Source organism: Saprolegnia parasitica (assembly GCF_000151545.1).
Source record: "Saprolegnia parasitica CBS 223.65 unplaced genomic scaffold supercont2.4, whole genome shotgun sequence".
Taxonomy (NCBI): Eukaryota; Oomycota; class Saprolegniomycetes; order Saprolegniales; family Saprolegniaceae; genus Saprolegnia; species Saprolegnia parasitica.
In genome coordinates, this window is record NW_012156398.1 from 443,332 (window position 1) to 465,494 (window position 22,163).

At 60.2% G+C, this 22,163-nt stretch overlaps 10 protein-coding genes across 10 annotated transcripts in view; 7 read left to right on the plus strand and 3 right to left on the minus strand.

Moving 5' to 3' along the window:
- Positions 1-1,524: 1,524 nt before the first annotated feature.
- SPRG_01616 (hypothetical protein) lies at positions 1,525-2,720 on the plus strand. The gene is made up of 4 exons (XM_012339984.1): positions 1,525-1,892; positions 1,936-2,079; positions 2,132-2,295; positions 2,342-2,720. Exons 1-4 carry the CDS (start codon positions 1,551-1,553, stop codon positions 2,637-2,639), a joined length of 948 nt encoding a protein of 315 aa, XP_012195374.1. The 5' UTR covers positions 1,525-1,550; the 3' UTR covers positions 2,640-2,720.
- Positions 2,716-3,719, minus strand: SPRG_19275 (hypothetical protein; the record flags this gene model as incomplete). Its single annotated transcript, XM_012340302.1, has 8 exons — positions 2,716-2,749; positions 2,801-3,031; positions 3,080-3,161; positions 3,209-3,248; positions 3,312-3,358; positions 3,423-3,520; positions 3,575-3,659; positions 3,713-3,719. The coding sequence occupies 8 exons, from the start codon at positions 3,717-3,719 to the stop codon at positions 2,716-2,718; spliced, it is 624 nt and encodes a 207-aa protein (XP_012195692.1).
- A 665-nt stretch (positions 3,720-4,384) lies between these two features.
- SPRG_01617 (chorismate synthase) lies at positions 4,385-5,764 on the plus strand. Its single transcript, XM_012339985.1, has 2 exons — positions 4,385-4,429; positions 4,478-5,764. Exons 1-2 carry the CDS (start codon positions 4,395-4,397, stop codon positions 5,712-5,714), a joined length of 1,272 nt encoding a protein of 423 aa, XP_012195375.1. The 5' UTR covers positions 4,385-4,394; the 3' UTR covers positions 5,715-5,764.
- A 226-nt stretch (positions 5,765-5,990) lies between these two features.
- SPRG_19276 (hypothetical protein) lies at positions 5,991-7,678 on the minus strand (the record flags this gene model as incomplete). Its single annotated transcript, XM_012340303.1, has 5 exons — positions 5,991-6,879; positions 6,925-7,102; positions 7,152-7,410; positions 7,459-7,611; positions 7,658-7,678. The coding sequence occupies 5 exons, from the start codon at positions 7,676-7,678 to the stop codon at positions 5,991-5,993; spliced, it is 1,500 nt and encodes a 499-aa protein (XP_012195693.1).
- Positions 7,679-8,732: 1,054 nt separating this feature from the next.
- SPRG_19277 (hypothetical protein) lies at positions 8,733-10,853 on the plus strand (the record flags this gene model as incomplete). Its single annotated transcript, XM_012340304.1, has 5 exons — positions 8,733-9,248; positions 9,297-9,494; positions 9,543-9,974; positions 10,021-10,029; positions 10,092-10,853. The coding sequence occupies 5 exons, from the start codon at positions 8,733-8,735 to the stop codon at positions 10,851-10,853; spliced, it is 1,917 nt and encodes a 638-aa protein (XP_012195694.1).
- Positions 10,854-11,718: 865 nt separating this feature from the next.
- On the plus strand, positions 11,719-13,131 carry SPRG_19278 (hypothetical protein; the record flags this gene model as incomplete). The annotated part of the gene is made up of 7 exons (XM_012340305.1): positions 11,719-11,907; positions 11,957-12,130; positions 12,174-12,213; positions 12,268-12,428; positions 12,475-12,540; positions 12,592-12,710; positions 12,756-13,131. The coding sequence occupies 7 exons, from the start codon at positions 11,719-11,721 to the stop codon at positions 13,129-13,131; spliced, it is 1,125 nt and encodes a 374-aa protein (XP_012195695.1).
- A 171-nt stretch (positions 13,132-13,302) lies between these two features.
- On the plus strand, positions 13,303-15,603 carry SPRG_19279 (CAMK/CAMKL protein kinase; the record flags this gene model as incomplete). The annotated part of the gene is made up of 10 exons (XM_012340306.1): positions 13,303-13,393; positions 13,441-13,542; positions 13,589-13,830; positions 13,882-13,944; positions 13,986-14,071; positions 14,129-14,290; positions 14,346-14,401; positions 14,448-14,522; positions 14,569-14,745; positions 14,798-15,603. 10 exons carry the CDS (start codon positions 13,303-13,305, stop codon positions 15,601-15,603), a joined length of 1,860 nt encoding a protein of 619 aa, XP_012195696.1.
- A 588-nt stretch (positions 15,604-16,191) lies between these two features.
- On the minus strand, positions 16,192-17,241 carry SPRG_19280 (hypothetical protein; the record flags this gene model as incomplete). Its single annotated transcript, XM_012340307.1, has 2 exons — positions 16,192-16,212; positions 16,267-17,241. 2 exons carry the CDS (start codon positions 17,239-17,241, stop codon positions 16,192-16,194), a joined length of 996 nt encoding a protein of 331 aa, XP_012195697.1.
- Positions 17,242-17,987: 746 nt separating this feature from the next.
- Positions 17,988-19,679, plus strand: SPRG_19281 (hypothetical protein; the record flags this gene model as incomplete). The annotated part of the gene is made up of 4 exons (XM_012340308.1): positions 17,988-18,351; positions 18,436-18,828; positions 18,884-19,017; positions 19,071-19,679. 4 exons carry the CDS (start codon positions 17,988-17,990, stop codon positions 19,677-19,679), a joined length of 1,500 nt encoding a protein of 499 aa, XP_012195698.1.
- Positions 19,680-20,482: 803 nt separating this feature from the next.
- Positions 20,483-22,163, plus strand: part of SPRG_19282 (calcium-translocating P-type ATPase) — a gene marked incomplete at both ends in the record, with an annotated part of 3,035 nt that continues 1,354 nt past the window's right edge. The window contains one exon of the mRNA XM_012340309.1: positions 20,483-22,138. Within this exon, the coding sequence (XP_012195699.1) occupies positions 20,483-22,138 (1,656 nt within the window). The remainder of the gene's footprint in view (positions 22,139-22,163) is intronic.

A 22,163-nucleotide genomic window follows, 5' to 3' on the forward strand; every position in this document is an offset into this window, starting at 1 on the left:
GAGCGAGCGGGCCTTGAGCTTGAGGTCGACACCGAGCTCGACGAGCTCGTCGACGGCCGCACAGCACGCGAGCGCGTGGCCGTTGATACCGGCCTTATAAAGTCGCTGCTTGTACTGGTCAAACTCGAGCGCCGAGAGCAGCTGGTACACTTGCATCGCCGAGAGAGAGGTCAATGGCACAACCCCTGTCGTCGGCGTCGTCGCAGGGTCTTGGATGAGAAACACCATGTTCCACTCCTGCGGCGGGTAGTCGCCAGCGCGCACGTCGCCAAGGACGCAGCGCGTCGATGCGGGCAGCGGCGACTTGACAACGTCCAGCTGGATGCACATGGTCGGGCACAAGACCGAGATAAAGAGCTTGCCCGTCCAGCACCATTCTTGCGCTGGCTGCGATCCGATGCGAACAGCGTTCAAGTAGATGGCGTGCGTGGCGAGGCTTTTCGGACTGCCGTCGACGGTCCAGCACCGTGCGAGATCCTTGGCGCACCGCAGCCGCTTGCCATCAAAGAGCCACTCTCCTCGGACGTCGTTGCCTTCGACTGAGCTCATGTCGACGAGGCGGGGCGGGTCAAAGGGACCGGCGCCGATAGAAACGCACTGGGTCACGCTCATCGCCGACTGCAAGAGAAAGGGAAGGGCTCCGTTGGGTGTTTGCATATTCGATGGCAAGTCAATTGAACTCTGTGGTTCGAATCAGCGTTGGCCAAAACCATTCGAAAAGCAACTCGAATCGTTGGCGCAAGGTCCAACGGCGAGTTATTGCACCGTTGGGAAGCGACGGACTGTCTGGCAGCATCGGTGTTGATACATTGTGTCGATTTGGCCGGCATCCGGACAAACGATATCTTTATCCGGTCGAAATCGGCCGCCCTATCGCTGGGCGGGACGTCCGCTGGAAAATGGACGTCTGCCTTCTAAAGAACGCACTTCTGTTCCGACGCCGACAACGTCTTAGTCTCTCAACGTCTTGGGGCGAAATATCGCGCCTGGTCCCAATCAACGGGTAGTCGATTGTTGCTATTTGGGAGTCCCATCTCTCGGCCACCCCACGAGGCGACTGGCTCATACCATGGGCTTCCCCATGCAAGGCACAACACCAAGCGACTGGCAGTAGCTGTGCAATCCTCTCGACACAATGATTCACACAACAACGTATACTTGCTTTGCAATAGGACACATGACGCAACGTCGCCAAGAAGTCATCGGCGCCAGCTCCTCGGTAATATTTATGCAACCCAGTCATAAGAGAAGACGCCAACTTGATGGTCGTCGCAGCCGCATTGTGCTTCATCTTGGGTGGTATGCTTACTGCGACTACCTATGTACATGGCGAAATGCTATCCATTATCTTTGGCCTTCGACGCAGCTCTCGACGCCATGTCCGAGCCCCCTCACCTGGAAGATTCGCGCCAGAATCCAAGTTCAACTTGGTCCATCTGGTGTATGTTTGAAACAGTTGGTGGGGTGCAAAATATGTTTTAAACACGCTCTGGGCCGTGTTGCATCAACCCCACTTTTGGATTGGGGCTGTCAAGTAAACAAGCAACACGATGATGATGATGAAGACGGCGGGTAGCATGCGCTCGATGGCGACCAAGACGATCCCGGAGATCACGCGCGTTGGCATGGTGGGCCTCGGCCTCATGGGCCATGGCATCGCGCAGACCGCCGCCATGGCCGGCTACGACGTGGTCGCGCTCGACGTGACGCAAAAGTCGCTCGACGCCGGCCTCGCGCGCATCGAGGGCTCGCTCGAGAAGATTGGCGCCCGCCACGTCAAGAAGGGCGAGTGGACCGCGGACCAGGCCAAGGACGAGTTTGCCGCCGTCATGGGCCGCATCCACGGCTCGGTCGTCAAGAAGGACCTCGCCGAGTGCGACCTCGTCATCGAGGTAATACATGCGTGTGTGCCATGGATCTTATCCTATTGCGCAGGCGATCATTGAAGACGTCGAGATCAAGAAGACTTTTTACAAGGAGCTCGGCGGCATCGTCAAGCCCTCGGGCATCTTGGCCTCCAACACGTCGTCGCTCTCGATCGGCGACTTTGCCGGCTCGTCGGGCCGCCCGTCGCAAGTCGTACGTATTTCTCCCTAGTACTGTCCATAACGCTCATGCGGCAACTCGCCAGGTCGGCCTCCACTTCTTCAACCCTGTCCAGGTCATGAAGCTCGTCGAAGTCGTCCAGACCAAGGAGACAGACCCGACCGTCTTTGACGTCTCGAAGCGCTGGGCGGCCTCGCTTGGCAAGACGCCCGTGAGCTGCAAGGACACGCCCGGCTTCATCGTCAACCGGTATAGACAACGCTACCGCCGATCTCATCTCATGACACCATTGTAGCTTGCTCGTGCCCAACCTCGCGCAGGCGCTCTTCCTCCTCGAACGTGGCGATGCGTCCATGGAGGACATTGATGTCTCGATGCAACTCGGCGCCGGCCACCCCATGGGCCCCATCACGCTCGCCGACTACGTTGGCCTGGACACAATCCTCTTCATCCTCGAGGGCTGGACCACCAAGTACCCGAACGAGCCCGTGTTTGAGGTGCCGTCGCTCCTCCGCCAAAAGGTCAAGGAGGGCAAGCTCGGTCGCAAGACGGGCGAGGGCTTCTACAAGTGGAACGGCGACAAGCGCGCGTAAACATCGACCACAGGACGTCTGTAAAGCATGCTGTTTGAATTCTCGCGAAGGGTATAGCGTCCAGACGTGATCCGGACTAGAAGGTCTCCCATGTGCTCGGCGCCGCTTGCCTAAACGCACGTTGATGGTGAGAAAGCAGGCCACAACGATGAAGCGCGTACTGTGTGCTGGACGCAGGGGCATCAAAGGCACCAAAGCCCAAGAGGTCCGAGTTCTTGGTGCTGCTCGAAGCTTGCGCGAGCGGCTGGACCGGCGCCGGGCTCGGGTCGACGTCCTTGGTCTTCTTATTGAGCTTGATTTTGATGGTTTGGCCTTGCTTAAGCGCGTAGTCGACGGCGATCGCAGGCTTGGCGCTGGCCTCGGCGATGGCGTTTTCTTCGCGCTTGATCTCACTACACATCGCAGATGACTGGATGCAGAGGATGCGGATGACCACGAACTTTTGATGGTCGTCGATCGCTACGTTGAAGTCGAATGCGTCGTTGCGATCTTCGAATGCAATGCCAATGAACGCGTGGCGCCCTAGCGTCGTGGCATGAGACGCGCATCGTTTCGCGTCGAGTTCCTACCCGACTTGGCGTCGACGATGCGCAGCACAAAATCCGGCTGCTATCGACGACTGGCGCCTCCGTGAGCATGACTTATGCCACCGTTGCAACTACCTTTCTGGACCGAGGGCGTCCCGTCCTTCAAGATGGGGCAGGCCGCAAAAAGGCCGCCTGTGAATCATCTCGGATCTCAGATCTCAGATGTGGGCTCGGGCAAAGGGGATGGATGGAGTACCTGTCTTGGGATCGCGGAGCTGGACTTGCGTCACGTCATTGACGACCGAGATGACGAGGCGGCCGGTCCAGACGGGGTCTTTGGGCCACGAGTCGGCGCTACAGCATGATTGATGATGACGCGTGAGTGCTTCGACTCGGCGATGGTCGCACCGGTGGCCCGCGGCCGACGACTGGGGCGGGATCGCAAAGGCAAAGCACTGGTTGATGACAGTGAGGACGCGCTCGATGGATTCGTCTACAGCGCCATCGTTCGATCGATGCACAGAGTCATGGCCATGGACGACGGACCTGCCATGATGGCTGCGAAAGGCAAAGTGGCGAAACCTACGGCAACGACCGCTGGACCGTTATCCCTTGGATCTTTGAAATCCTGTTGCGTCCGTCCACTGTTTCAATCCACTGTTTAAGAGACGACAACACCAAAAGGCCATGGCAGCAACGCTACAATTGTACGCCGGCGAGGAGACGGCAAAATGCTTCGTTGGTCCGAGTAGGTGACCTCACGAACAGGTGCGGCCCGTTAAGAGTAGCGCAGTCACTTGGCCATCCGTTGACAGCTCGGCGCAGCCGAACCAACGAGCACGACTGCATCCAATGCAGGCTTATGGACGAGAGCATGCTGATTGCGCCAGCCAACATGACGCGCACGAAGCCATGGGTTGGCGGCAACCCATAGCTACGTCGCTCTGATCGTCGCCTGCCGCTGCACAGCACTGCGACTACCTAGCGAGCGCCAGCTAATGCAGCGAAGCTAGCGGCTGCTCGTCTCTATGAACCTCCTACGTACTAGTATGCATACCTCAGCGGGTGCTTGATGGCGACCTCGTCCGTGTCACCCAGCCGACGTGGCGCAAGCATTTTCAGCGATTCTTGTGGCCGATGCCCGGCCAATCAGGATCGCGTCTGGTGTTTGGCCAATCACGGAATTCCATCGCCAAATCTTCGAACCGCCAGTTTCCATTTCCACGCCATGAGCTCCTTTGGCCGTCTCTTCCGCGTCACCACGTAGTACCTTCCTGCCACGTCATGTAGAGGTCTCATGCCACACCATAGGTTTGGCGAGTCGCACTGCAAGGGCGTCGGCGCCATCATTGACGGTGTCCCGCCGGGCCTCGAGCTCACCGAGGCCGACATTCAGCCCCAGCTCACGCGGCGCCGTCCGGGCCAGAGCAAGCTCACGACGCCCCGCGACGAGAAGGACCTCGTCGTGATCCAGAGTGGCACGGAGCGTGGCGTGACGCTCGGCACGCCCATCTCGGTGTTTGTGCCCAACGAGAACGTCCGGCCGCAGGACTATAGCGAGATGAGCAACGTGCCCCGACCCGGCCACGCCGACTACACGTACCAGGTCAAGTATGGCACGCGCGCCTCGAGCGGTGGTGGCCGCGCCAGCGCCCGCGAGACGATTGGCCGCGTCGCTGCCGGCGCGATCGCGGAAAAGTGGCTCGCGCAAAAGTTCAAGACCGAGATCGTCTCGTGGGTGAGCTCGATTGGGCACGTCGAGATGCCAATGCCGTCGCTCAACACGACAGGGACGACGCTGACGCGCGACGACGTCGACCGCCTAGGCACGCTGCGCATCCTTCAGGTCCCTGGGCAGACCGAGGCAGCCTTTGTGGCGTCGACGGATCTCAGCGCGCCGGCGTACCTCGACGTCAACAACGTCGTGTACAACCGCCACGGCGACGTGCTCCCGACGCCGTCCAACCTCGTCGAGTACCTTACGGAGGATTTGGTGCCCGTGCGCTGCCCGCATCCGCCGTCGGCCGCCGCCATGGCCACCGTCATCCGCGAGTGCAAGGCCGACGCCGACTCGATCGGTGGCACGGTCACCTGCGTGATTCGCAACGCCGCCGTGGGCTGGGGCGAGCCGTGCTTTGATAAGCTCCAAGCGATGCTGGCCCACGCGATGTTGTCGATTCCCGCGGTCAAGGGTTTCCAGTACGGCTCTGGCTTTGAGGGCACGCGCCAGCGCGGCTCGACGCACAACGATGCGTTCTGCGCCGGCGAGAACGGCCGATTGAACGTCGTCAAGAACGACGCCGGCGGTGTCCTCGGCGGTATCTCGAGCGGTGCCGACATCTACTTCAAGATCGCCGTCAAAGCGGTCTCGACGATCGGCCAGGCCCAAGATACTGTCGACTTTGACGGTAACTCTACGGTGCTCGAGGCCAAGGGCCGCCACGACCCGTGCGTACTGCCGCGCGTCCCGCCGCTCGTCGAGTCCATGTCGTCGCTCGTACTCGCCGACCTGGCCATGCTACAGCTCGCACGCGACCACTACATGTAATAGATCCCATCATCATCATCAATACACTAGCGTTCTACTATTCGATACCATTGGCTCGGTCGTCAACATCACGCCGGATCGTTGCTCCGTGGGACCAAGGTATCTATCGTAGCCTTCGCATTCCATTGGAACAACCACAAGAGAGGTCCACGATCCACGCGCGTCCGTGCATCGTCAAGATCCACTGGTGGAGCCAAACAAGGGATTGAGAGGGATCAGGTGGATATATTATGAGAAGAGAAAAAACTACAGCCAGACGTACGGTGACGAGGGCTACTACGGGGCACGGAGGCTACTGCTCTCGGATGGCGTCGGGTCAAACTTGATTTTGGCCACAAACTCGGCGGTAAAGGCAGCCATGTCGTCGCGCATCGACCGGTTCCAGACGGCGTTGGCGTCGTGGAGACGCGCGACTTGGTCCGAGGCGTCGCGCCGGTAGGCGTCCATCGTCTGTGCGACATCATGGACCCACGCGTCCATGTGCGCTTCGTGCGCCCGAAATTCAAAGAGCGTCGTGAGCACCGCATCTTCAACGTCTTGGAGCTCGAGCGAAATGGCACTCGACGGCGAACCGAGAAGCGCCACGCTCCAGAGCGCCCCCGTGAGCCCATAGATCGCAAAGAGGAGGCTCAAGGCGGTGCACACCCACACGACGGTGTCCATGAGCTGCTTGGGGACCGAGATCGTCCGTGGGGTCGTCTTGGCACCCTCACGTGCCTTGTCGTCGGCCACATCCTGCGGCGTCCGCTCCGACGCGACATGGAGGGACTCGGCCTCGTCGCGGCGCGCGAGCTCTTCGTCCAAGTCGACAATCGCGACGTCGTCCGAGGACTGGGATGACATGGAGCTCGAGAAAGCAATGTTGGGACGCACACTCGGTCGCGTCGTTGGTACGGATACCGATCGAGTGATGGGTTTGGACTCGGGTCGTGGCCGCGTCGCTCTTGTGTTGGGCGACGGTGGCACGCTATCCGACGACTCTTCCGACGCGATCGAGGCTTCGGGCGTCGTCGCCATGCGCTGCTTGAGCGGCGTGCGCTTTGGCACGGGTTCGCCGTGCTTGCGTCGCAGCTCCTGGGCCAATCTCGAGAGCGGGTACTCCTTGATGATGGACTCGCGCGTCGTGCGCTGCGGCATCAGCACAAATTCGTCCATGTGATCGTCCCTAGCATAATATAGTGCGATACCAATATGTAGTAGTAGATCGTACCAGATTTCGGAAAACATGCAAAAGGCTTCCCGCGCTTTTCGCCGCACCTTGTCGTCGTTGTCCTGGAGCGCCTTGGCCAGCATGTTCTTCATGGTTGCGTACTGCGCGTCGAGCTCGGGTTTGAGCCACGAGCTCATGATGAATGGGAATTGCGCAATGCAGAGATGGCGCACGTCCGCTACGGCCATATATATGTCGACTTTTGCACAAGATTGGTAGGGTACTACCGTGTTTCGTTTGGGCAAAGTGCGCTTGGAGCAGCAGCAGGCTGTAGCGGGACCGCTTCGAGATGGTCTCGAGACACGTCTCGCCCGCGCTCGACATGACGCGGACCTTGACGTACGCCGTGTTCAAGACGCCAAGCAGGATCTCATCGATGAACGGCGCGAGGTCGGGCCCGCACGCGGTCGCGATCGCCGCGAGCACCGAGCACGTCGTCTTGACGACCGACGACCGAATGTCGCCCAGCATGGCTGTCAGGTGAGGCTACTTCGCATGAGCCACTGCATGTATATGCACACAGGGTCATCGTACCGCGAGCGGCTTGAGAAGCGCGAGGACCGGGTCGATCGGCGTCAGCGCGCCCGTCGCTTGCACGTCCAGGAGGACTTCCTGCAGGTCCAGCAGCTGCTGCGTCTTGTCCTGCCACTCGGCGTCCTCGCGCAGGAGGCGGAGACATCGTTCGCTCTACCTCAGCAGCATGAGCTTCCGTGGCCTTGATGGCCGCGCGTACCTGCGCCGCGAGCCGTTCCATGACGACGCCCTCTTCGAATATCGGCCCGCATCATACAAACCGCCATACCTTCCTTGAACCTCTCAGAAAGAGTATCATGTGAGAGATCAAATGCGAGAGGTCTGCCGCCACCTGGAAGACAACATTGTACACAGATGCTGCACGAGGAAATGCAATCGGCTTGCAATCAGCTTGCAATCAGCGTGCAATCAGCGTGCAATCAGCTTGCTGCGAGTATCGACGCTGGACGCTACGAGCAAGCGCTCTACACGGAGTCTGCCGTGGTGGCCAAGTCCACCGCCTTGTACCGTGTAGATGCCCGAGCCCTCTTCGTTGGCGCCGCGACGACGGTAACGTTATGCGTCAAGACGCCTGTAATAGCTGCCACCAGTATGCGGTGACGACTGCCGCAGCCAACGGAAGCTGCTTGTCGCTGCAGTGTACACTGTACTCGGGTCGGGGACCGGGCCATGGACAAGGACCGACGCCATCTCTGCAGAGTATATGACCTCCACGAGACTGCTCGATCGATAGTCTGAGATGGATTGCCTCGGGAGTAGCCGCGGGCGTGCCGACGTGCAGCGAGACACCTGCGGTCGATGTGCCAGCCGCGCGGCTTTTGTTGAATCAACAACACCCCGTTCGATGCATCAACCAATCGCGAAGGCCCATCCGCACGACGATCCATCACGCGCGATGAGATGGTGCGGTTCGATCGTCCAAGCTGGCACGGCAGAAGAGAGGCAGCCAGTCGTTCGCCCCTTCGATGTAGTAGCACTGACCCAGCACGGACCGGGGACGCGCGCTTGTTTAGCAAGGCAGCCCTCCATGAAAGTGCACTATGTACCGGTATGAATCAGGGACATGGCGATCACCGCGCGAGACCGAGCGGAACGAGCCAATGAGCGACCGGGGCCGAAATCACTTGCTATTTAAATCATAATAAAATAGTCGCTCGGGAAACATGCAGCGTCGGGGAAGCCGGCGGGTATACAAATCGCAAGTCGATGTGGCCGCGCTGAAACGTATCACGACGTTCGATTTGCCAAGCTTTTACACGAGGAGCACACGGAGCATGGACTGGCACGTAGCGTCCGGGGCCCATGCGCTGGCTGCGCGAAGCAACCGGTCGTACCGCGACCTCTGCAGACGCGCGCTCTTGCCTGGCGCCGTGCTGGAAGCCGACGCGCGCCAGATCGCGCTCGATGTCCCGCGCGCCGGCGTGTCCCTCTACCGCTACGTCTTGCAGCACGACGCGACCGAAGACGATAGCCTTGACATGGCGCCGCTAGCCCCGTACCTCGAGTCGCTCAAGCGCATTTTGATGGCCTACGCCGTGCGCAACGTGCGCGTCGGGTATGTGCAAGGCCACGCCGACGTCGTGAGCTTCCTCCTCGGCCATGTCCATGAAAGCTCGGCGGGCTACGACGAAGAGCATGTCTTCTGGGTCTACTGCGTCGTCATGGAGCGCATCTTCCCGTCCGACTTTTTCGCGCGCCTTCCCAAGCTCCAAGGTTTCCACGTTGACATGGACGTCCTCGGGCACCTCATCACCTTGAAGCTGCCACGGCTGGCCAACGCCATGCCCGAGGTACTGCATGCTTCAGTGCTGCGTGGTGCTCATATAGATTCGATCTAGAGCGACTTGCAATGTCTCTCGTCGCTCCTCGCGTTCAAGTGGTTCATCACGGTCTTTGTGGGCCAAGTGCCCACGCAAGCACTCGCGAGCTACTGGAACTACACACTGACGGCGACGCCGAGCACGGGCTCCATTGCGCACTTTGTGATGGCGCTCATGCTGCTCGACTCGGCCACCGACGACATCATCGACTCGATCGTAAGACGGCTCGAACGTCGATCGCCTCATCATGCCCTTCTCCACTAGACAATGGACGACGGCGACGCCAGCTTTGCGTACAAGATTGCGCTCGAGCACGCTGCGAGCATGGACATGGACGTCTTTGCGCATCTGGAAGCGAAGGCAGCAACGTATGCGCTCACGGAAGAGGCCATCGAAGCGCTCCGCGTCGACGTGCGGCTGCACCCGCATTACATGGAGCAAGAAGTGTGCGCGCTGCACGGCATTACACACTTTGACCGATCGCAGTTGGAGCAGCTCCAGCTCGAGTTTCAGTACATTCTGCGCACGACCAACCACGCCAAGCTGCCGACGCTGGCCGGTGGCATCAACAAGGAAGTGCTGCGGCCGATTTTATCCCGGGTCATTCCCGAGTGGGGCTCAAAGAGCCTCGACCAGCTCTTCGAGGTTCTCCAGCCCGACGCGCGTGGCCACGTGGACTTTCAACGCCTCATGCTCGTACGCACCTATCTTATATCCTCTCTCTTGAAGCGCATCCGAATAGGCGCTCTCGGTGCTCTGCAAGGGCACGCTCGAAGAAAGCTGCAGCTGTGCTTTGATCTGTACGATGGCGAGAAGGTCGGCCACCTTGATGTCGAGCAGATGATCCTCATGGCCGGGTCCCTCTGCGAGATCTACCACAACAAGGTGTCGATTGCGGCGCCCGCAATGGCCTCGCACCCGAAGAAGAAGAAGAATAAATTTCGGTCGGCGTCCGCCGACACGGCGCAGATCATCGAAGACGAAGACGACGCGGCCGCGCTCTTTGATCGCTTTGGGCGCGTGCTCCCGACGGCCTTCATGCAGAAGCTCCTCCGCATGGACGTCGATTTGGACCGGAAGCTCTCGTTTCGCGAGTGGTACCAGGGCGCGATGACCGAGCCGCTCATCTTGCGCTGCTTTGGCGACGAAGACGACGAGCAGCCGACGACGACAACCAACCGGAGCCGCCGGCCGTCGCGGAGCTTCTGGGTCGACGACCTCAAGCCGACGCTGGCGATGCGCCGGCGCAGCAACAGCTCGGACGGCGTCGTGCCGATTCGGTCGCCGCCGATCGCGCGGGAGAAGGCGCTCTCGGCCGCGAGCGACAACCCATACCGGCGGAAGGATGGTGGGCGCATCTCGCTCTTGTCGCCGACGACCGAGTTTGAGCTCTTCTCGGCGACGATGACCATGTCGTCGCAGCCGACGATCACGCCCGAGGACGACCAGGAAGGCAACAGCGTCGTCTCGGAGAAGACGAAGGCGCCATCGACGCTGTTTCCTGAAGCGCTCCAGGCACGGAGCCCCGACAAGCTCTGCCAAGCGTCCTTCTGCTACGGGTGCACGATTAGCTAGCGCGAGGGCGGTTCTTATTTAACACATATTGTTTTCGTCTCGTATCATGCTCGGTCCTTCCGCTTCCGCGTCGAGCTGCCGCCGCCGAGAAAGTGGGCGCGATGGTAGTCTTGCAGCGTCTTGGCGAGGTCGGGCTGCCGCCGAGCGCACAAGAGCACGTCTTCGGCCGAGATCTTTTTGCGGCCAGCGTGCTGCGCAAACTGCTGGAGGTCCACGGCGACGAGGTCGATCTGCTTGAGCACGACGTCCGTGAGGATCTGCAGCGTCTCCTTGGATGCACTGGGCCGCGCCTTGGCCTTGAGCCCACGCTCGACGTCCATGTAGTCCTGCGTCGCGCTGGCGTCGCAGATGGCGCTTACTGCGTAGAGCAGTGCTGTCCGCTCCTCGTCCATCTTTCTGGATCGGGTTTGAAACTGGCAATGGAAGCCAACACACCACGTTAAAAACACCCAGCTAACTACGGTCAAACAAGGTGTATGCAGCCGAGTTGGACGATTGCTGTCCACAAAGGTATTCATGGAGCTGATACACACTGCTGACTGCAGACAGAGCGACACAATGGTCTAAGCCTGGACAATGCGCCTTCGCCCTTGCACCTGCACCACGCCCAAGTTGCGTGCAAATAGAAGCAGGGCTGGCCACAGCCTTCCGGAAAGCTCTGGTGTCGATGTCAAGAAAGATTTGACGATCATATCTTAATATTGGTATGTAATACTTATAATATCTTTTTTAAATTCCGGAAGGACATGGACTTTAGTGTTGCCCTGAAATAAGGCATCGAACCTTCTGTGGAGCCTCATTCAGGATTTGAGGCAGGCAAACCAAGATGCTCGGACGTGCGGCAATCCTGATCTCGGTACTTCTGATGGCCTTGGTGGGCATGGCCGACGCATGCGACGCATGCAATGGCGGCGCCGAGGTGCTAACCGCCGACAACTTTGATGCGCGCACGGCTGACGGTGTGTGGCTCATCAAGTTCTACGCGCCGTGGTGCGGCCATTGCAAGTCGCTGGCGCCGACCTTTGACAAGCTCCCGTCGGATGCGGCGATCCAGGTTTGTCGCTGGCATACCGATTCCGCCATCTGACTTGAGCGCGCTGTAGGGCAAGGACATTCACATTGGCAAGATTGACTGCACCGTGCACAAGACCGTGTGCATGCGCTTCGAGGTCAAGTCGTACCCGACGATCAAGGCGATCGCAAACAAGCACTCGTTCGACTACATGGGTCAACGCGACAGCCAGCACTTTGTGGACTTTGTCACGGGCGGCTACAAGGTGCGGCATGGTCTATCTCGATTGCGCTCACGCGTTTTCTTAGAGCGTCGGCGGCGAAGAGATCTTGTCCCAGAGCCAATTCGGTGCGTTGCACGATCCGCGGACCACAATGTGTATGTTGTTGACAATGCAAGTAGAAGCGCGCCATATCCAAATGGAAAAGGAAATGGCCGACGCCGAGAAGAACAGCCTCGTCGTGTCGCTCTCGACCACGTCGTTTGACGAACTCGTGCACGACAAGTCGGAGCCGTGGCTCCTCAAGTTTTACGCGCCGTGGTGCGGCCACTGCAAGCGCCTCGTACGTCCGCATCAACCTCGGTCGTGCCTAATGAAGTGGGCTCTAGGCGCCCATGTGGGACAAGCTCAGCGCGACGCTCAAGGAGAGTGGCAGCACGGCCCAAGTGGGCAAGGTATACGACTATCTTATTGTCCACCGTCCATCTTTCTTATGCCGCGCGTAGATCGACTGCACCAAGTACCGCCGCGTCTGCTCGCGTTTTAGCGTCAACGGGTACCCGACGCTCTTCTTCATCAAGAACGGCCAAGTGTATAAGTACGAAGGCGCGCGCACGCTCGAGGGGTAAATGCCGCATGCGCTGTCTGTCGTGACGACGTCGTGTCATAGTTTTACGGCGTTTATCGCGTCGGGCTACAGCAAGGCCGAGACGATCGGGGCCATTCCCGACGAGTCGCTCGCGGGGCAGCTCGTCGACGGTCTCCTCGAGTGGGCGGCCGAGCACACGCTCTGGGCCGTCCTCGCGGGCATCATCGCGCTCGCCATCATTGTCGCGATCCTCGTCGCACTCCTCGACTACTGCATGGGCGACGAAGAGTACCCGGTCTCGCACCAAGACCGGCTGCGCGAGGCCGAAGCGCTCCTCAAGGAACGCCAACAAGGCGGCGGCAACGACGACGACGACGACGAGGATGCGAGCGGCGACGACAGCGACGACGGCGAGGCCAAGGGCAAGCGCGTCGACGGTGTCAACAAGGCCAACTAGGTTGCTCGCCTACTAGGCATAATGCAGAGACATCTTGCTGCATCTTGCGGTCGGCGGAGAAGACATACAGCAGGAGGGTGTTGCCGTTGTTGTTGTTGTTTCGTTCGTTCGTTCGTTTCCATGCATTGGAAATAGCTCTGAACCGGTCGCAGTGTAAATTTATCGCCGGCGATGGGCGACTTTGACGACGGCTTCAACGAGCACGACGTCCAGGGCCGGCCCATCAAGGCCTACAAGAACGGGTGCTTTGAGAACCACAAGAGTACGCGCTTCATCTTCGTCGTCTCGTTGATCGCACATGGAGCGTAGCGCTCTTTGTGCAGCCCCACTGGACATGGGACGACTTTCTCTGCTCGTGCTCGCAGCGCCTCGAGATGGTCCCGATGGCGTCGCGCGTCTTCAACTCGGACGGTGCGGAAAAAAAGCATTGCAACCGCAGTCACGTCGACTGTCGTAGGCGTCGAGGTCGACGACCTCATGTGCATTGAGGAAGGCGACATGCTCTTCTTCTCGACGGGCGCGCCGTTCCAGATTCCGGGCCAAACCGAAGCCGAGGCCAGCAGCGTCGACAACATTGGCAGCGGCGGCGTCGTTGGCGGGTACCGCGTCACGACGCTGCTCGGTCGCGGCGGCTTTGGCGAGGTCCGCCTCGGCGTCCACCAGCTCACGAACGAGAAAGTCGCGCTCAAATTCATCCTCGTACTTGCCAGCTTGCCTTTGCTCCTTCCTCTCAACACCCGATCCATGTAGAAGAGCGAGATGGGGTCGCTAGGCGACGTGGAGCGCACGACGACCGAGATCCAGTGCCTCACGGTACCGTCGTCTCATTCCTATCATAGCTCATGCGCATGCAGGCGCTCAACCACCCGAGCATCATCAAGCTCATCCGCGTATTTAACGAGCCCAACCACGTCGTGCTCGTGTTCGAGCTCCTCGACGGGTGCGTCGACGTACGCGAATGGAGGCCGTCATAAAATCGCTGCTTTGGGTGGCGTAGTGGCGACCTGTACCATCACCTCGTGCACCTCCCGAGCGGCGCTGGCCTCGTCGAGGAAGAGGGCGCGCTCGTCTTCTCCCAGATCCTATCGGGCGTCGGGTATGCGCACAACCAACACATTTGCCACCGCGATCTCAAGCTTGAGAACATTCTACTACAAAAGTTGCTAAGACCTGCTGTGAAGTCCGCGCTCATGACGTCGTTTGTGTAGCAAGAGCGACCTCAACAGCGTCAAGATTGCCGACTTTGGCTTGAGCGACTTTTACCGACCGGGTAGATAGATTCCGTGGCCCATTTTCTTCTCGTCACGGCTCTCTAGGTGCGATGGCCAAAACGACGTGCGGGTCCATCTCGTACCTCCCGCCCGAGGTGTTTCGCGGCACGTCCAACGCAGGTGCGCGTCCCGATACCTCTTCCATCCTCTAGACATGCTGTCGAAGGACCGCCGCTGGACGTGTGGAGTCTGGGCGTGATCTTGTTTGCGATCGTGTGCGGCCGCCTGCCGTTCGAGGGCTCGGACCTCAGGGGCACCAACCGACCGCGCGAAAATGTCATTCGCAACCGCATCATGCGCGCGCAGTACAAGCTCGACGAGACGCTCAGTCCCGAAGTGACGGGTGCGCGTCATGATGTCCTGGAGGTTCGATGCCAGCGACGCAACGCGCGTAGATTTGATCACGCGCATGCTGCAACCGGACCCGGTCGAGCGGGCAACGATCCCCGAGATCTTCTCGCACCCGTGGCTGCGCGGGAAGGCGAGCTACTCGAGCATGGAGAGTCTCATGGCGGCGTCGCCTTCCAAAGACGGCGACGACGACGACGACGCCGAGGCATTCACGCTGCAGATCGCCAAGCCGACAACCGACGCCGCAATACCACAGACTACTCCATGCACGACGACCGCCGACGAGAGCAGCAGCGTCGACGAGAGCAACAAGCTGCCGAAAGCCGCAGTGCGCACGACGTCCAACCCGCTCGTGCCGACTTTAAGCGGGTTGAGCACACCGCCGTCGTCGACGCTCGTCATGACGCCGCACGCGGCGGGGCACCACCGGGGCGGCCGCACGTTGCGCACGGGCGACGCCAAGCCGCCGCACCACACGCGGTCGCCGCGGCCGGCGTCCACGACCCCCGTGACGATCCCGGCGCTCAACACGAACGCGCTGGTGATGCCGAAAGTGACGCCCGCCGAGAAGGCCATCAACTGCTTGACGCCAACGCACTCGGCGAAGCGCATGCCGCCGACGCATTCGCCGCTCTCCGTGTGTCCGAAATCTCCGAAACCAACGGCGGCGACCGACAAGCTGGGACGGCCGCGCCGCGACGAGCGACCACCGCCCATCCATCCGATGGACGACCGCGCGGGCACGGCCGCCAAAGCCAAGCGACGAGGCATGGAACACAGCTCGTCGGATCCCCATGGCAAGACGATCGTAGACAGTATAACAGCCACGACGCTCGAGCCGATTGGCTAGTACTCTAACCTATTATGACGTTTGCACACTTTTAGGTGTCCACATAGTATTAGTCAATTTTAAAAGAACCCGGGCGCCATGTGCGTCGGTTGATGTTGCTGCTGCTGCTGCATGAGGAGCATCATGTGGCGCTGCTGGTCGTGCTGCTGCGGAGGGTACCCAGCGTACATCGGCGGCTGCATGTACATCCCGCTCGGCGGCTGCATTTGCATCATGTGCGGCTGGAGCATGCCTGGATGCATTTGCGATGTCTGCGGCGGTGGCATCACGGGCTGCGGCGGCGGGTTGTGGTTCATCTTTTGCAGTTCGTTGAGCGACCGCGGGTCCGACGCCACCTTGGCCTTCGAGACCTCCGACTCAGTGCGCAAGTCGACGAGGTCCGAGCCCGGGACGACAAAGCCAGACTTCTTGGCAAGCGGCTGTTGTTGTTGGGGCTGCGTGTAGTGGCCCGAGAGAGGCTGCTGCTGCTGCTGCATGAGAGGCTGTCCCGGGAACGAAGGCTGGTGTTGGCCCATCAGAGGCTGCTGCTGGCCCATCAAGGGCTGCTGCTGGCCCATGAAAGACGGCTCGATGGGCTGCGCGGGCATGTCAAACGAAGGCCAGCAAGTTCTACAATAAGATATGAGATGTCGAGTTCCTGCATTCTGGCAATGTGTGGCATACGGTCAATCGTCGAGACATGGACGGCCGGTGCGAAAGCGGTCGACGACACGGGTGCGCTCGAGATCGACAGCGACTCGACGCCGAGAAGGTCGACCACCGGCGCGGCGTCGGCCTTCTTGCTCTTTTGCCCGCCTTCTTGCCCTTCGCAGGCTCCTCCGACGCGGCGGCGGCGACCTTGGACGTGTCGAGCGAGTAGGCGTAGTTGTTGCCGTTTGACGCCTTCGACTTGACGCCCACGCGCTTCGCCTTGGTTTTCTTCGACGCCTTGGTCTCTGGCGCCGATTCGGTCGACTCGCCTTCGGACGCGACAACTTCAACGCGCTTCGATGCCTTCTTCTTCAACGCTGGCTTCTTCTTGGACTTGACCTTGGCGTCGCTGGACGAGGCGGACGACGCATCCGACGACGCAGAGCTGTCGTCCGAGCTGTCATCGCTTGAGCTCGACTCCTTGGCCTTTTTGCGGTGCTTCTTGTTGTTGCTGCTGCTCGACTTCTTCTTGGACGACTTGTTGTCGTACGAGTACGACTGCATTTGAGACCGATAGTTCGAGTCTGAGTACGGCGCCGTGTTGCTGCTACTGTTGTGGTTGCTGCTGTATGGCCGGCTGTCGGCGTACGATCCCGGTCGCTCCGTGGCAAAGTCGTTCTGATAGCCGCCAGCGTTGTAGCCGCCGCCGCCACTGTAGCCGCCGCCATTGTAGCCTTGGTTGGAGCCTGTGTTACTGCGGATCTCGGCCATCCAGTTGGCGCGGCCGTCGTTGTGCGAGCGCATGCCCGAGTTGTTGTCGTTCGTCGAGCTGCCCGTCGCGAGCGACATGACCTTTTCGCCGAGCCATTGGCCGCTGCCGACGATGCGGCTCTTCCAGTCGGCGTCGTCCTGCTTGGGGCGGCCGAAGCTGCTCGAGCTGCTGCCGCCGTAGCCACCGCCACCTTGCTGGTGGTTCCGGCCACCTTCCATCGACTGCTGCATCCACATGCTGTTGGCTGCTTGGAAATGGGCGATTTCGCTTCTGGCCGGTCGACGTGCGGCGATATCAAATCCTTCCATTTTAATATTCCTCGGCGCCGCAGCGTTCCAAGCCACAAGGTATTCTATTACATACAAACATCTTATTATTTGAAAAATAGTTCGATGGTTCGACTGCGCATTATTATAATACCTCGGCCAATGGTGAAAAATAAAAAGAACTTGATATTTGTATTTATCTGGGCATCGCCCTTCAATCGACCCTTTCTCAATCTGTGTCAGTGTCATATTAAATAAATATAATGGCCCTTGTATTAATGCAGTGTATTTAAAATGTAAAAAATACATGACTCAAACGCCGACGCAAAATTAAATGCAAACCACGGAGCCATAGTATGCCAAACGAGAGTTGCGCGTCTTCGTCTTCAACGAGCCGCCCACGAGGACGAGGTGGGTGGCGTCATGGCACATGCTGCAGCACCCCACAGGCCATTGCCGCCACAGCGTTGGCAATATGCTGGTCAAAGTGGAGGAAGACAATCAAATATGTAGCAGTATGTATGCACGAGAGAGGAGACCAATAGGTAGTACCGTGTCGATGGCCATGCGACGAGGACGAGGCTCTGGAATGCAGGTCTTCATGGACACTCCTCGGGCACTCTCCGTGGCGCTGCGGACTGATGATGAGGACACAGCGGCGTGGATTGCACCAGAGTGATGATCGCCGCTCGTGTGTCTGAACCAATCAGATTGGCATGGTCTCGGTCATCTTCCTCGACGTCGACGGCGTCTTGAACCGCCTCGATGGCCCGTGCCTCCTCGAAGCGACGCTCGTTCGCCGCGTCGCGCGTCTCTTGTCGAATTCGGACGCGCGGCTCGTCATCTCGAGCACGTGGCGCGCGCATCCGAAGCAGTTGGCGATGCTCTGGCACGCACTGGCGGCCCTGCAGGTGCCGCTGCACCGCGTGCTGGGCGTCACGCCGATGGGCGCGGATCGCGTCGACGAAATCACAGCGTATCTTGCGGCCATGCCATCGCCACCGGCGCGCTGGGTCGCGATCGACGACCTCCCGCTGGCGCTCGAGGCAAGCCACTTTGTCCGCACCGACCCCAAGAAAGGTACTTCTCTCGTCCGATATGTAGGATAGGGTGCAGCACCCAAGCCAAATGCGAGCGCTGAGGTATCTTGCGGTACTGACGTAGGTATGACGCTTGCCAACGTTCACGCGGTGCTGCAAACCCTCAGCGAGACGACGACGACGACAACGAGGACAACGACGGACGACGGCGACGACGACGACGAAAGTGATACTGCCTGGCGCTATTGCCTTGCGCTGACGACGACGGACGACGATATGGGTCGCATCTCGGTGGTCGACGCAGCGCTCCTCGACAGAGGGAAGCGCATGGTGCTGCGGCGGTACGAGGCGCCGGGTACGGACTGGAAGACGCTTTTCTCGTGGGTGCGGCGCGTGCTACCGCTCGAGGCCTTTGTGACGGTGGTCTCGTCGCCGGTTGCTTTGGGACACTGCGACGATCCCTACGCCCTTCTCTTGCTCCTGCAAGCTGTCGACGTGTCGTCGATCGCTGCGCCTGGTACTCCAAGCTCCCATGTTCATTTGGGTAGAAAAGACAGATCTCCGTAAAGTAGCTCACGGGACACTCGCGCGCCGCATCCTCGATGATGCGACCAGCAAGCGATCCCTTGTTTGCCCGTGGACCCAGCACCCGTCCCGCAACTTCCCACCAGTCGACCTCGTCGCCGTCGTAGATGGTCTGCCCTCGGTACGAATCCAAGCCGCACGCACATGTACTATGCGATGTGCTGGACATAATAGGAGCCCGAGGTCTCGACGTCCCGCGACGTACTAGTACGTCTGCAGCTGCTCGACACGTACTCTGGCCGCGCCGTCGCGCAGCACATGACGCGCTACGAGGTCTGCAATGGCGACGTCCGAGGCGCCATGCTCGGCCTCCAGCGGTCGCTCGCGACATGGCTCGAGGCGCCGATGTACGCGCGCTCGGTTGTGCTCGCCGGTGCCAATGTGACCGAGTGGGTGCGCGCATGTGCGCGCCACGGTGTGCCTGCGACCGGCCACACTTGGATCGACGCCGCCATCATCGGAACAGCGGCCATTACGAATATTTTTGAGAGTGGCTCCGTCGCAGCGACGAGCGCGCATGCGATCGAGCCGGGGACCGTGGATGCACCCGCCGCCGACCTTCTCGAGCTGCTCCCGGCGCGCGTCGCCGCCTCTGTGACACCATCGACGCGGGTGTTTTGGGGCCAAGCGGCGGCGCGGATTCTGTCCTGGACACCACACCACTTTTCACGCCACACGCTCTTCGGCTATGTGCTGCGGGGCGACATTGCCAGCGTGGCGAGCCTCGACGCCGTCCTCGCCTGCGCGTTGGAAGACGACGACCTCGATGACCTCGTGTGGTAGTAATGACACGTGGGAATAGAAAACCAACAAATTTCTGCTTGGTGCTTGGCGCTGTGAACCAAGAGCAGAGCCATGGGGCAGAGCCAGCGACCCAATTATTTTGGCACCCATCCTCGTCGCCCAAGTGCAACGTGGCACTGTTCGTCTTCCTCGGACCTTCCGGGAGAAGCGTCGCACTGCAGATGGAGGTGGGTACATACGTGCAGGTCTCTCTCCGGGATAGCAACACCCACCCATGATAGGAGATTCCCTCCAGATGCACTCGAGCTTGGGACGCCCACGACCGCACGCGTCGAACCTCGACAAGCACTGCTTCTGCCGGAGTAATAGCAGGACGTTGAAGAGTAAACGAGTGGTTGAGAGACAACTGGCGATCCACTCGGGTGGGCATACAAGGAAGCAGCGTATAGGCCGTGCCGACAACGGTCGTGTCTCTTCCGCCGAGATTCCCAGACGCGCGTACTCGGTACTTGGCGGGTACTTTTGGCTGCCACGTGATCAGTTCCGTCTCGATGGGCTCTCGTCTGCCCGATGAGGGTCAAGGCCTCCTCTGTGGGCTCCAATCTCCGATCGTAGTCGAAGCAAGCAACAGAGGCAGAGGGTTAATTCGCCGGCGTGTACACATCAGCAGCGTCGAAACCACGTGGCAGCCAAAATAATTTGTAACTCGGGCCCCTTCAACAACCTGCGAATCTGAGTCAAGGACCCTTTGTTCATCTTGGCGGGCTGTCAAGCGACTGGCCGCGTTTTGCCCTTCTGTCTCGTCGAGGAAGAAGCTTCTCATTCTGCAACTTGCCATTCGCATGAAGCTGCTCACTGGCGACCTCATCCGCCTCGTCGAGACGCCCAAGGAGCGCGCGGCTGACGCGCTGGCGGCGCTCGGCGGCGTCGAAGGCGTCGCGTCGTCGCTTGGCGTCGCCCTCGAGTCGGGTCTCGACAGCACCAACGCGGCCGACCTTGGCCAGCGCGAAGCCACGTACGGCAAGAACTACATTGAGCCCGAGAAGCCGAGCACGATCCTCGAGCTCATGTGGCAGGCGTTCCAGGACTTGACGATCATCATCCTGAGCGTGGCCGGCGTCTTCTCGCTCGTCCTCGGCCTTGTCGCGCCGCACCACTCGTCCGTGCCCAAGAACGGGACGGTCTCGAGCGGTGACGACGACGAGCCAAACACGGCGTGGATCGAAGGCGTCTCGATCCTCTTCGCCGTCCTCATCGTGACGCTCGTGACGGCCATCAACGACTACCAAAAGGAGAAGCAGTTCCGCGCTCTCAACGCGGTCAAGGAAGACGAGAAGATCAAGGTCATTCGCAACGGCGTGCCTGCCGAAGTGAGCAAGTTCAACCTCCTCGTCGGCGACATTGTCCGCGTTGACCTCGGTGACATCCTGCCCGCGGACGGCCTCGTCTTTGACGAGAACGACCTCAAACTCGACGAGAGCGCGATGACGGGCGAGTCGCTCCTCCTCCGCAAGAGCCCGACGGAAGCTCCGTTTCTGCTCTCGGGCACCAAGGTCATGGAGGGCGTCGGCAAGATGCTCGTGCTCTGCGTTGGCGAATCCTCCCAAGCTGGTATCATCTCCAAGCTCATCATGGGCAAGTCCACCTCGTCGGGCGCCAAGCCCCCGAGTCCTTCGGGCCCCCCTACGGAGAAGACGCCGCTCATTGGTGAGAAATCGACCCCCAGCGAGCCAGCGCAGCATGACGAAGATGTGGTAGTCTCGCCGCTGCAAGGCAAGCTGGACCAGCTTACGATGCTCATCGGGAAGCTCGGTCTTGCGACCGCCCTCATCGTCTTCTTGGCGCTCGTCGTCCGCTTCTCGATCGAAACGTTTGCGGGGCCCGACGGGAAGCCGTGGAGCAACGACTACCTCTCGGACTACCTTGGCTTCTTCATCATTGGCATCACGGTCCTCGTCGTCGCGATCCCCGAAGGTCTCCCGCTCGCTGTGACCATCGCGCTTGCCTTCTCCGTCAAGAAGATGCTCTTGGACAACAACCTTGTGCGTCATCTCGACGCGTGCGAGACCATGGGCTCGGCAACCACCATTTGCTCGGACAAGACGGGGACGCTCACGACCAACCGCATGACCGTCGTCGAAAGCTACGTCGGCGGCTCGGAGTTTTCGTCCGCCAAGAAGCTCCAGTCGGCCATGGCTACCGAGACTGCGTCCATCTTGAGCGACGGCATCTGCCTCAACTCGACGGCCGAGATCCTCCCGCCGCTCAAGGAGGGCGGCAAGCCCGAGCACACGGGCAACAAGACCGAGTGCGCGCTGCTCCAGTTTGCCGCCGACATGGGCGTCGCCTACGCCGACGTGCGCAAGGGCGGCGAGATTGGCCACATGATCACGTTCAGCTCGGCCAAGAAGCGCATGTCGGTGGTCGTCCGCGTCTCGGCGACGACGTGCCGCGTGTTTACCAAGGGCGCCAGTGAGATCGTCTTGGAGCTTTGGCACGTCGCGACCTCACGTGCGTGGCCAT

Coding starts and splice junctions, on each gene's coding strand:
- SPRG_01616 (XM_012339984.1), top strand. CDS start 1,551: ATGATGATGATGAAGACGGCGGGTAGCATGCGCTCGATGGCGACCAAG. Junction 1,893..1,935: donor AGTGCGACCTCGTCATCGAG/GTAATACATGCG, acceptor CCTATTGCGCAG/GCGATCATTGAAGACGTCGA. Junction 2,080..2,131: donor CGGGCCGCCCGTCGCAAGTC/GTACGTATTTCT, acceptor GCAACTCGCCAG/GTCGGCCTCCACTTCTTCAA.
- SPRG_01617 (XM_012339985.1), top strand. CDS start 4,395: ATGAGCTCCTTTGGCCGTCTCTTCCGCGTCACCAC. Junction 4,430..4,477: donor CGTCTCTTCCGCGTCACCAC/GTAGTACCTTCC, acceptor GCCACACCATAG/GTTTGGCGAGTCGCACTGCA.